The sequence below is a fragment of the Leucoraja erinacea genome, chromosome 12 (genome assembly GCF_028641065.1).
Source record: "Leucoraja erinacea ecotype New England chromosome 12, Leri_hhj_1, whole genome shotgun sequence".
Taxonomy (NCBI): Eukaryota; Metazoa; Chordata; class Chondrichthyes; order Rajiformes; family Rajidae; genus Leucoraja; species Leucoraja erinaceus.
The window spans coordinates 12,557,455-12,571,146 of record NC_073388.1 but is presented as its reverse complement, the minus strand read 5'-3'; the positions used below and the strand labels follow the sequence as shown (position 1 = coordinate 12,571,146).

The 13,692-nt window shown below is 39.5% G+C and overlaps 2 protein-coding genes across 2 annotated transcripts in view; one reads left to right on the top strand and one right to left on the bottom strand.

The window, feature by feature from the left end:
• The window catches only part of las1l (LAS1 like ribosome biogenesis factor), a 37,635-nt gene extending 36,115 nt beyond the window's left edge, over window positions 1-1,520 (top strand). Inside the window, exon 13 of the mRNA XM_055643593.1 lies at window positions 981-1,520. Coding sequence (XP_055499568.1) covers window positions 981-1,071 — 91 coding nt within the window. The 3' untranslated portion in view covers window positions 1,072-1,520. The remainder of the gene's footprint in view (window positions 1-980) is intronic.
• Window positions 1,521-2,618: 1,098 nt separating this feature from the next.
• Window positions 2,619-13,692, bottom strand: part of zc3h12b (zinc finger CCCH-type containing 12B) — an 80,868-nt gene continuing 69,794 nt past the window's right edge. Inside the window, exons 4-6 of the mRNA XM_055643592.1 lie at window positions 11,557-11,791; window positions 10,597-10,703; window positions 2,619-9,247 (exon numbers count right to left, since the gene is read on the bottom strand). Coding sequence (XP_055499567.1) covers window positions 7,896-9,247; window positions 10,597-10,703; window positions 11,557-11,791 — 1,694 coding nt within the window. The 3' untranslated portion in view covers window positions 2,619-7,895. The remainder of the gene's footprint in view (window positions 9,248-10,596; window positions 10,704-11,556; window positions 11,792-13,692) is intronic.

Genomic DNA, 13,692 nt, shown 5'->3' with positions numbered 1-13,692 from the left:
TGCCAGAGGAGATAGTTGAGGCAGGGACCATCCTAATGTTTAAGAAACAGTTAGACAGGTACGTGGATAGGACAGGTTTGGAGGGATATGGGCCAAACGTCGGCAGCTGGGACATGTTGGTCAATGTGGGCAAGTTGGGCCTGTTTCCATGCTGTATCACTGAAATTTTTTTGTGTTGTGATTTAATGGCCTCTGTTAGGATCATGGTGCTTCACCAAATTTATTGCCGATTTACATCATGGGATAGAAAGCCACTTGAGCTGAAGATGTGAAAAGTGATACCATAAGTGGTATGGATAAGAACATGAAAGTACAAAGGATAACTGAGCAAATAATTAAAGCTGCAGCCTGTGGACTCAACGAATATAAGCCTAAAAAGGACAGTCATTTTTGAATGATCCAAAGCTAGAAACTTGACTTCATTTGTTGTAAGAACCACAAGAATTGCCCTTGATGGTCCCCATTGAAAATTAATTTATGTATTTATAACCACTTGCTAGGCAAATGGGCTAACGAATGACTAATGGAGTTTATTGCAGTTAAATGTGTTGCATTTTGCGAAGTTCAGCCAGAGCATGATCTTCACTCCCTGGGAAGTGTTGTAGGGCAGTGGGATCTAGGAGTTACAGGTGCATGGTTTTCTGAAAGTGGTGTCACAGATAGATAGTCTGGTACAGAAGGCTTTTGGTACACTGGTCTTAATCGATCAAGGTATGAAGTATAAATATTAGACTGTTTTGTTACAGTTGTACAAGACATTGGTGAGGTTGTATTTGGAGTATTGTGCTCAGTTTTGTTCTCCCTGCTATTTAAAGGAAGGATGTTATTAAGCAGGATTTATGCTTAGAATGCAGAGATTTATAAGGATATTGCCAGGACTCATGGGCCTGAGCTATAGGGAGAGATTGCGCAGGCTAGGACTTTATTCTTTGTTCTTTATATAATAAATAAGTACTTAACTCTCCGTGTTTCTTTTACAGTACCACAGGATTGCCTTGCGCAGACCCAGAAGGTTTATGGTGGAACCAGGGTGACCTACACAGACTGAAAGCTGGTTTGAAGTTGTTCTAATGAAGATTTTATTTTTCAAATCTTATTATTCCCTGATCTCATCCATCATTCAGATGTGTGTGTGAATGTGCACACGGTTTCACATTTATCCGATATTCGGCTGTTTGTTGAAGGTTCCCCACTTATTATTTTAAAAACGCCTACAACCCTGTTGTATATTTTCAACACATATACCATGTATTCCAAAGTCCTTGTAATTTGCTTATGATGGTCTCTTAGAGTAAAGATGAAAAATTGATCTAAATTTAAATTTCCTCCAGTCCCAAAATTGGAGCTGACAATCTGATCATCGGTTATGGTCTGCCCTAAACGGGTTTATTTTACATTAAGTGTTGAAATTTCAATTGTAAACAATCATATGTGTTTATGGAATTCTGTAATATTATATGCATGTAAACTGGTAGGTGGCTGCCATTTTTCTTATTGCAAAAATAAATTCTAGCATCTAACTCGGTCCCAGTGCTTTTTTTAAAAGTTACTTGTGGTTTGGCCACAAGGTCATTGATGAGATATCAGGAATCACGCCTCTTGATAAAGCTCTCTCTATTAAAATATATTTAAATGATATGTTTACAGGGGTTGTAAATGCATCCTTGATGCTTTCTGAGATAATTCCAAATCTAATATGAAATGTAACCAACTAATAATACTTCTTGAAGACAGACACAAAAGGCTGGAGTAACTCGGCAGGTCTGGCACAATCTCTGGAGAAAAGGAATAGTGACGTTTCAGGTCAAGACCCTTCTTCAGACTGAGTCGGGGGGAAAAAGGAGAACGAGAGATATAAACGGTAGATAATCAAGGAAATGTGGAGCACATAATGGGCCACTGTTGACTGTGGGATAGGTAATAAGTCTACAGACATGAACTCAACTGGACAACAGTAAAACTACGACGACTAGAGTTGGGGAGGGATGGATAGAGAGTGGAGCAGGGGTTACTTGAAGTTAAAATCGATTTTCATACCACTGGGTTATGGGCTGCCCAAGAGAAATATGAGATGTTGTTCCTCCAATTTACATTTGGCCTCACTCTGAGTAATGGAGGAGGACCAGGACACAGAGGTCAATATGGGAAGGGAAGTTAGTGTTTGGCAACCGGGAGATCATGTAGGCCGAGGAGGATTGAGCAAAGGTGTTCAGCAGGTCAGGGAACATCTGTGGAGGGAAGGGAAGTCCCTCCAGTGGTTTAGTTTAGCACCTGAACCTGAAAATTGTTCCAAGAATGAGTGCTGGAGAATTATTACAAAAGTTAAAATTGTGAATGAGGAACAAATCAATATTACAGTAGAAGTATATAAACTGGGGACTAATAAATGTAAAATGATAAGCCAAATGTGAATAGCTTTCCACATAAGAAAGAAGCAAAAATACCAAGAACAGTCAGGTTATTAGATATTGTGAAAATCTGATCTGATGTATCCTGGTAAATCATGATGTATCCTGGCATCAAACGGATTTAGTTATAAACCTTTAGGACATAGTATTGTGAAAGCAAAGATAAGATTGTTTCCTATCCTCAATAAATAATGCAAAAAACAAGCATAATTCCCACAAAGCAAGTTTTATTGAAATACATGTAACATAAATTGAGTAGGAAATTACATTTTAAAAATTATTTAACTACAGTTTGGTTATATTTGGCACTAATAATAATTGTGAACATGTAGGGCCTTTTTTGGTAACTATAATCTCATGCAAACATCAAACACTGTAAATTTAAAACATTCTTAAATTGCACACCTATGGAACACATTCCAATGCAGAAGTACCAAACTATTTAAAATTGTGTCCATAATTCTTCTTGAAAAGGCACAGAAATCAATGTCATAACCCTGCTACTCCTAGAGTGCACTCACCATAAAGCTGTGAATGTATTAATTACCTGAATACACACTCCATATACCATCTTGAGCAAAGTCTTTTAACATTTATTGTACACTTCCAAGGAAGGCAACACTGCAAAATTATCGTGTATGCAAAATTGGTTTTGAAGGCCACTTTCAATTAATGCCAGGATGACATTGAGTGCCATGAAATATGGTGCAAAATACTAGATTGCCAATCTTGCGGTGTTATCCTAAGAATTGTGTAAACTGTAGTTGTGGGGGGGCCTATGTGTGAAATATATACAAAGTGTGGTAAACATTACACAATACTAAATACAGGGCAAGGTTTGTCCTTTCTTAACGAGGAGATAACCATTTTATGCTGGAGTTTACAGGTCTGGCATTGTTAGTTATACGGATGGAATATCTCAGACATGGTATTGCACACTATTATAAACATATTGGGTTGGTTTTAATTATAGCAGATAGGTACCAGTAAATTAGTGTCAGGATGACTTTGTTTAGAAATGGTCACTGAAAAAAGCGCACTTGTCACCGACTTAAATAGTTACTGCTGTGCAGAAGAGAAGCAAACAGCTGTAGTGATCAATCTTATGAATGCACCTATTTGAATATTTACATTTGTACAAAAGCCACTTAGACAAAGATTTGCTTTATGACTGAAAATTAATTAAACTCATTAGCAGCCTTTTTGTAACTGATAAATATAACAACAGCTAGAGTCAGCTGTGTGTTCAAAATTAGGAACATAATGATACCATTCAACACTTGGCTCAATTTAGCACATTATCCATACATGTTGCGCATTTAAAGGTACTGATTATAGAGAGCGCTTAAAAACATATCTGCTTTTTTTTTAATTCTCAAAGAGACAGAGACACATTTTGTCATTAAGACTTACATTTTGTTTGGGACTACAAACCCAAAGTTTTTTTTTTCGTTTACTACAGATAAAAGCTAACGTGTTCATTTTGTATGGAACAGAACAAAAACTAGATCAATTAAATAACTGGACTAACCTAATAAAATATATATACATTAGGTATATATATTTTTACACAATACCAAACTATCTGTACACAAGTTATCTAAACACAGTATATCTACCACAAACCATATGATCTCTTCAAACAAGTTTCACTAAAAATGGTACACTTCTTAGATAATATCTGGGAACATGTACAAACTCCAGATATGTAGCAAAGAGAAAGTGATTAACCAATCAAAATTATTTTTACAAACTTTATACAGGAAAAATAGGAATTATTCTCTTCCGATTAATAGATAAGATTGTAGATGCAACCAACAAAAGCAAGAACTAGAAGGGTCTCACTGAACAGCACCCAGAACATTCGACTAGTGTTTAACTTGGACAGTGCAACGCTTATTTAGCTCAATAATGCAAATAAGCTCAATAATGCAAATAAAGCCATTCTTACAATTGGTTGAAGAGACCATCTGACCCTACCTACCCGATGCAAAAATAACCATTCCCAATTTGTACAGGATGGTTATTGCCCCTATCACTGGGTTTCTGAATCTTCACATAGGCGGTAAGGGTACAGAATGTTCTATGTAAAGACATGGACAACAGAAACAAAATCTCATTCTTGATCTCAACAATATTGCTTACAGCTGCAACATTCCTTTGTTTGGCTTCACCAGCATTTTTAAACCATATAGAATTTCCTATGGATCCTTATAAATAACTAAACATCATTTTTGTACTTTAAGATTAATTCTTTCCAAATTAACTTTTAATAATCTAAAATGTTTAACTGTCATTATAAAAATTGTTTGAAGAGGTAATATCAATTTGTGGTCTGGTATTCTAATTAAGCCAACCAAAAGAAGAGGCTCTCTTGAACTCATCCTTATTTCTTTTGAAGACAATTTTAAAAGATTTCCTTTGCAGAGGAGCCCTCTCTCATAATAAGAGCAAGCATTATGCAGGCAGTAAATTTAAAAATATTGTTTCCATTAAAAGTGACATTTATTATACCACCACAGAAGGTGGTGGGTATATAGAATGAGCTGCCAGAGGAGGTAGTTGAGGCAGAAGCTGTAACAACATTTAAAAGGCATTTGGACAGGTGCATGGATATGGAACAGTTTGAAAGGATATGGGCCAAAGGTGGGCAGGTGGGACGAGTGTAGATGGGCCACCTTGGTCGGCATAAGCAAACTGGATCAAAAGGGCCTGTTTTTGAGCTGCATGGTTCTATATACATTAGAAAATGAATGGAGTAACCTTGCCCTGCAGCACAAAATGTAGCCAAATCAAAGTGAGATCAATATCAGTGAAGTAGTCTGCAATACCTACATAATCTTTATATTGCAATACATTGAAAAAAAGTCAACAGAATACAAAACTCTGAATCATGTAACGTATTTTCTCAAAGAAGCTAAATGCATGATTCCCTGAGAGGAGGCAGTGTCAGTCTTCGACCTGTATGTGTGTATATCCAAATTAGCCTACAATTTTAGAATGTAATTTTTGGTTAACAATGTTCCCCTTGGAATAGAGAAAACTAAGTAACTTCATTAAGTAAAATACTCTATTCTTCGATCAGAACTGTGAAAAATTCCCAGAAATAAAGCAGTGGGTTCAGGTTTTCCAAGGATGAGATGCAAAGATGCAGCATTTTGAGCTTTAAACTTAAATTTTAAAGAAGCGGTAATTCTTTATAAAGTCTACACTGGTGGTGTTGAGAGCAAGAATTATGCAGGCATCATTATGCAGGCATCATTCCAGAAACAAAGAATATAAATAGGCTTAGTAACCATTTTTCCTTTGGTATTATGCAACCAAGTAAATTAATCTCAACAATTCCACTGAGTTAGCTGCACATCTTGTGCATTGTCAGAGCAGATGCCACGGGGAATTGAGTATAGATCTCTGGCATTAGCAGTCCTCATCAACGACAAAGTCTTGGTCAGTGAAAAGGAGGGTGCAGTGAGGTAACAGAATGAGATAAAGTCAATGGATGCATCTTAGAAACCTGTTTCTGATGCATCATGTTTAGAGTAGACATACTGTGACGGTGAAATTTGCAAAACATTGGTGGTTAAAGTCAAAACAGGTTTTGGTCTCTGCTTTTAGACAGATAAAGTGACTATTTAAAGTTGGCATGTGTTACAAAACAATACTGGGTGTGTTGAGGTATCAATGGAAACAATATTTTTTTAATCCTAATAAATACATAACAAATAATGATACTAACATTGTACACAACGTGTGTGTACATTTGAACAACGTGAATTAAAAATTCAGGTCTACAAACTACGATGCCCAGTAAAAATTTATACATACCCATGGGCTACTCCCAGTGACACATAGTGTCACAAACATTGTGGCAAGATTTGATAAAGCTATTCTACCGATGATAACTGTACATTTAATAAATAATTTTCTACAATCAAGAAAAGAGATACAATTTGTATCAACAAACAAAGGTCATTTCTGATCATTCGAGGCATTGCTGTTTGCTGTATTGAATCGTAAATTATAATATTGTTGGGTGTGCAACCAAAATGAACTGTATTTTTTAATCTATCAGCTATATCATCAATTTTCTCTACGCTTGTGCTGAATACTGGCAATAGTCATCCCTGGAAAACACTCCCAACAGTGTAGAGAATGTTAGGAGTTAATGCGATAGCATAGGTCCATTTTAAACTGATCCTTTCCAATCTCTATACTGACCCAGGTTCTCTCTCCAGAGTGGCCACAGGTTACCAAAGAAGACTAGGATCCCTAGATAACTTTTATTCCCTCTCCCACTAAGGTTAATATTAGTGCACCTTCTACCAGCCTGGCTGTGATCAGCAAACTCAGCAGACCAAGATCTTAACCTTAGACTCTCGTGGTCTTGATTAAATCACGTCATTACAAAAGAACTGCAATTATCATCTTATACTAACTAGATACAGAAGGTCTTAGATATAATTGGAATCATATCTAGAATTCCTTCTATTCTTGGAATCATATTAATTTAAGATGTTTACATTTTAAAAATGTTAACATTCCTGTCAGTGCATTTTTCAGTAAAGAATTTTATGACAAATTGGTAGTTTTAAACTAAAGTGATTGTATTGTCATTGTAAGAAATAGAAACAACTACACAGCATTTGCAAGCCATTGGCAAAACGTCAGAAATAACCCTGACTGCAGCCTCACATTCCATGTGTTTCACAGTAAGAAACATTTAGGCAGTGTCAGACCTTCTCATGAAGAGAAACAAAGGCCCCAAAAGACCTTCTCAACTTCCATGAAAAACTTTTTTTTTTCCAGACCTAGCTTGAAACATATCAAGCTCGTCAGATTTCAGCAATACACATTGCTTTTTAAAGATAGTGGCACGTCAGTGCAGCCTGAAGACAAAAAATATAATGCTTTTAAAAAGGTGGTGTGGCTGCAAATTCTCCGCCCTTACGAGGAGATCATGGTCTAAAGGAAATGGTTTGACATGCCATACACCAAGAAAGCTCTTTTGGCTGGGAACCTTAAACAGAAAATGGATACCTTAGACAGGATCATCATCTAAATCCATGCAAATGGGTAAATATTTCTGCTTTAAATTAGCTCGGTGATGTCATTAGACTCTCTCAGTGGTTTCAATACTTCCAAATATTGTACTACTTAAAATTACACTCGTTTGGAATTTGAATAATTTTAACATACATTTTCTTGTTCAAAAATGGTATGTACACTTTAAAACTCACGCTGAACAGTGAATTCAAGAAAAAGTAAAAATTCAGAATTGAAGTCAAAAATCAATGAGGAAAAACAAAAAAAGTGAAAGGTATTCATTCCCTTTTCAAAGCTGCCTCAACTCCCTACAGATAATTGAACACCATAAAGATATTTATAACATTTCAAACCCACTGTGTTAGGCAACTCATATTTCACAAATGTTGTGCATTAAACGGACTTCTCTTAGCTGGTCCTGTGTTCGGCCTTCAGTCTTCCAAATTACCTCCCAGATCGCAGTTGCTTGGCAACAATCTCTGCAGCAAGATGCTGCGGGTCAGTCACGTGAGGGTTCTTTTCCATGACCGCATGGACTATGTCGGCTGGGAAGATGTTACAGAGGTTACGATAGGTTTGGTACTGATGCTCTCGAATTGTCAGATGGTCCTGGTGCTCTGCAGGCATTCCCTGCCAGGGTGACCTCCAGATCTGCTCTATCTTTTCCGGCATACTCCTGAACATGCCAGGCTCATAACTGGGTTGCATCAGGTTATTAGTCAAAGGGTATGAGGGGTACCTGTAAGAGTCCGTGACGCAGGGCAGGTGGTCCCAGCTGGTATGTTGCTCTCTGCAGAGTGGAGGCCTTCGTTGCCTCATTGGATTGTTCTCATAGAGTCTTGAATCAGAAATACTGTCCAGCCTGGTCATTATTAGAGCCCGACCAGAGTGACTATTAGTGGAGGGATGAATGTTCTGAGGGAAAGGGTAGTCTCCAGGACAACTGGAACGAGCCCCAACTGCAGAATGCTGGATATGAGGAACCAGGTGGGAGATGGACTGCTTACGCTGGGGTTGTTTCGGTTCCTCGGGTCCATAGCTCTGAACTCGTGTTATGGGTTCATGGTAGCCATGAATGAAAGGCTGGAGCCTATTCTGTGACTGCGATTGATGAGACTTCACATTCTCCTCTGGGCCAGTATCCACAGTGCCAAGGTATGCCAAGTCATTGTACGACGAATAGGAATCATTTCCTGCAATGCAGGTTTCTGAATGAGGACTGTGGTTTCTGGGATACAAAACGTGTTCCGATTCTAACCCATAATAACTATCGTGGTTACGCATACTGTTGATGCTTAAATTCGAGAAGTCATTTATCATGGAATAATAGCCAGTGTCCAGCGTAGAGTCATATTTTGGGTACTGCTCTGTGTAACTCACAGAGTTCCCATGGCTGTTTGTTACGAGGATGGGGGGATAATGTAATGTGGATAAATGCTCTTGTGAAGACTTCTGGTGACTGAACTGTTTGGAACCGGGGACAGGACTGACCAAAGAAGGCACAGAGTTAGTCTCGAGTCTGTGAGCTGGCGCCAGTCGCTCCTCTGGCTCGCAAACCACAGCTCGTATGCTGGGGTCAGACTGGCGCTTTGGGGCGACCCGCTTGATCTCGGACACGGCTTCGCCTTTCACGCCCGATATGGCGATGCCGCATTTTGCCAGTGCTCCTTCGCTCATGGTTTTCACAGCGGACAACTTAGCACTCGCACGAAGCTCATCAGCAACCGAGCGCTGCAGCTGGTTCACGCGCTCCGGGTGGTAGTATTTACACTTGTGGCCGTAAGTGCACTTCTTCCCTGTGGGGTCACAACCAGAAACAAGAATGAACAGGAATGAAAAATAAACTTCCCTTCAACTAACATCTATCATCACAAATCTATAAAAGAATACTGTCTTTAAAAAAATCAACATCATTTCAGAATGTATTGTGAAGCTTGGTTTTATCTGTTCTTGTGATCTAATGACGTTACCGAGATCTGAACGTTTGATGCTTGATCATTTGGGCGTGGATGTAGACTCGCAGTTTGTTCCTGATTGTTACTGATCCCTGCATATATCATTTTCGTCACCAACTGTAGCCTTCAGCAGTAGAATGGTCATGTTGCAGTTATACAAGACGTTGGTGAGTATTATGTTCAGTTTGGGGCACCATGTTATAGGGAAGATGCTGTCATGCTGGAAAGGGTGCAGTGAAGATTTATGAGGATGTTGCCTGGACTTGAGAGCCTGAGCTACAGGGAGGGGTAAAGCAGGCTAAGACTCTTATTTCTTGGAGCGCAGGAGGATGAGGGGTGATCTTATTGAGCTGTAGCAAAATCATGACAGGAATAGATTGGGTAGCTGCACAGTCTCCTGCCCAGAGTAGGGGAATCGAGAACCAGAGGACTTAGGTTTAAGGTGAGGGGGTAAAGATTCAATAGCAACCTGAGGTGTAACATTTTTTACACAAAGGGCGGGGGATGTAAGGAACAAAGTGCCAGAGAAAGTAGTTGAGGTAGGTGCTATCACAATGTTTAAGAAACATTTAGACAGGTACATAGATAGGATAGATTTAGAGGGGTATGTGTGAAATGCAGCCAGGTTGGACTAGTGTAGATGGGGCATGTTGGTCAGCATGGGCTTTGTTGGACTGAAGGGCCTGTTTCCACGCTGTATGACTCTTAATACACCTGTCCACATGTAACTCCACCGACTCATATACATGGAAGCACCACTTGGATGTGACAAAGGACCGCCAGCCCCCTTGCTGGCAACAATCAACGTTCATCAGGACAGGAGTGAAGGGTGATTAATGAGGACATTTTTTCTTTAAACAGCAAGTGGTAGGTGCCCGGATACGAGCCGGCAAGGTGTCGTAGTACACGAGGAAAAGTTAGTCATGTTTAAAAGCATTTAGACAGGCACATGAACAGGAGGATAAATGGGGGTGGGGGGATATAGACCATGTGCAGGCAAATGAGATGAATTTAAATTGGCATCATAGCACAGGCATCTAAGGGCAATGGGACTGTTCCTGTTGTAAGCTTTATGTTCTATGTAATAGTGCTTTAAACCAGACGATATTTCAGAATTTCTGTGAACAAATTCAAGATTAAAGCAATTATCTAGATTTACAGGTCTGATTTGCAGCGTTGCAAAGACTTACCGTAAGGACAAGGCTGCTTCTTATGTTCAGGAATAACGGGCCGCTTTCTAAGGAAGTTATCCAAGCTGGGACCATGACGTCCTAACGGATCATCGGGTGGCATGAACCTTGAGGTGATGAAACAAGCCTTTGGTCATTTATGTTCAAAATACAAATGTTACTTTGTGTAACGATTTCCTTGCTGGTTGTTCAGTTTTTGTACCCAGGTTCAATTCAAGCTCAAACTAAATGTACAAATGGAGTGCATGTGACGAATAAAACTGATTGATTGATTGGCTGATGTGGAGGTGTTAGTATGGCATTAAACCAGTTGAACATAAATTTATCATCACATGCAGATACCTCCTGATTAGTCTGGAGATATAGGATTATAATATTTTTGCAGCACAGAAAAGGCCAGTCTGCCAGCCAGTGGAGAAAGGTTCACTTTTAGACTGAAGCTAACTTTGTTAGGACAGAATGAACAGATTTTCCAGCATGGTTCTGTTTTCCTTCTAACCTATTTCTTTACCTCATTTGGAAAATGTTGATATTCGCAGTTTTGTTTCGTTCAAAGACACATCATGGAAATAGGTCCTTTGTCCCATCGAGGCCACACTGACCATCGATCACCCGTTCACACTAGATCTATGTTAACCCACTTTCTCATCCTCCCCCCCCCTACACACTGGGGGGCAATTTACAGAGGGCCAATTAACCTACAGATGCACATATTTGGGAGTAAACCGGAGCGCCTGGAGAAAACCGAGGCGGTCACAGGGAGAACGTGCAAACTCCACAAAGGTCAGGACTGAACACAGGTCTCTGGTGCTGTGAGGCAACGATTCTACCAGATGCACTATTGTGCCTCTCCTAATGTTGGAAATATAATATTTTCCTTTCAGCATGTAAGGTGATGGGTGCAAAATCAGAAAAGAAAAAAAATACAGAAAAAGATATAAAAATGCTAACATTACTCACTTGTCATTCACAAAGGAATACATCAGAAGACGTTCCTCTATAAATTTCTTCCACTCGGGCTTTTCATTCTGCAGATCCCTGTAGTTGTCGTTTGACACAATAATGCCATCCGAGTCAAAGGCCAACTTTACAATGAATCGATCATCATAACAGACCACTCTCCTTCCTTGCACCCTCCGGGATGGTGTGAAGACCAGGATTTTCTCTTTCTCAAGTTTGCGTAATATTTCTTGATCTGCAGAATGGAATGATTCGGCTTTTTAAAACACACACACACACATATTCAACATGGAGTGAGTGGAACTAAAAGTTGTAATCATCAACTCGGACTTAAAACAGCGCTGCCATTGTCCTGAACTTACTCAAATTATAAAATGTGAAAATACAAAGTGCAATATAAATACCAAAATTAGTCATTTTCAAAAATTGTCTGACCTATTTAATTGTAAACTAAATATATTTCAGCTTTGAATCGTAGGCAGCGCTGATTTAGCAAAATATGTAGTAAGTGCTGTGTGAAAGTTCTCTGGTACCGGGGACTGATCAAAATAGATCTGATACTGTAAGCACTCCCAATCAACATTCACTGATTCTTGGAGAGAACTGAAGGGTTGTGGATCCCAAACAAATGTCCACATTATTGTACTGCACTCTACCCTGCCTCCATGGATTTCAGAGGCAGTGTGCATATGATTACATATGACAATTCCTTTCCACCTGCTTGGCCTGCTGAGTTCCTCCAGCATCTACAGTATCTTGTGCCTCCACAGTGCATACTATACTGTCAGCAAGTGAGGAGGTGAATTATTAAGCTTCTCAGTCTGTAGAAACATGAAAGTTCGGCCCTCGAGCCTGCACCGCCATTCAATATGATCATGACTGATCAAAATCAGATCCCGTACCTGATCTCTGTAACCCACTGATCCCCCCAAGGGCCACATTCACTGATATCAATGAACTGGAGATCTGTGGCAAGGTTCCAGAGATTCACCATCCCAAAAAGTTGTCCATCTCGGTTTTAAAGGATTTCCCCTTTTATGTGACCCCTTGTCCTGGACTTCTGCACATCGGGAACAATCTTCCTGCATGTAGCCTGTCCAACCCCAGAATTTTGTAAGTTTCTATAAGATCCCCTCTCAATCGCCTAAATTCTAGAGAGTATAAACCAAATCTATCCAGTCTTTCTTCATAAGACAGCCCTGACATCCCAGGAATCAGTCTGGTGAACCGTCTCTGCACTCCCTCTATGGCAATAATGTCCTTCCTCAGATTTGGAGACCAAAACTGTACGCAATACTCCAGGTGTGGTCTCACCAAGACCCTGTACAACTGCAGTAGAACCTGCAGTTATGACGTTATCCAAAATACAAGAGTGCACTGACATGCAGGCTTAAGTTTTGTGGGGCAGTTCTTGGTGGCTGATCATTAGGGTGGAGGATTCCATTTACCTGCATTGCCCTGGCCTAATCCTCCCACATCCTCAGGATTAAGACTAAATTCCTTTTGTGAAGCTCAGTGTATTTCTGACATTTCCAGCTAAGCTATCTCGTGAAACACGGAAGGAAACCATACTGGCGCACAATGTAGCAAACCGTGCCAACTTAAATATATTAGGTCTGAAATTTACACTCTCATATGGCATCAAGCTTGTGATATAGAAACAAATATTCACCAAATTCTGTTTCTGAAATTTGGTTCCAATGACTTCACAGAACAAACTTCAGGTGTGTACTTCAAAGTGTAGAAAGTGCATCTAGTGAATATGACACTTTGCAAGTTTCTAGCATGTATTTTTATCCCTTCATTACAATTGAATTGTTTGTTCTTTTCCCAGGGCTTTATCTACTCAAGAATGATCACTGAAACATCACTGGAATTGGTATATTGTACGTACCCACTGAGCTCACTAGTATACTCATTCTCCAGTATAAAATACTCCAAGTAGTGGTGGTGGCCAGGGACTTGTCAGAACAGCTCAGAGTGCTTCCCACAATTATCCATTTTGAAAATGCTTTGATGGTTTGCAATTGTAAAGTTGACCTTTCCCAACCCCCAATCCCCAGCTGCGATGGAGGTAGTGGTACACTTCCACTCTTTTCTATTTTTACTTTAGGCTACACAGCTTCATCATCCCTT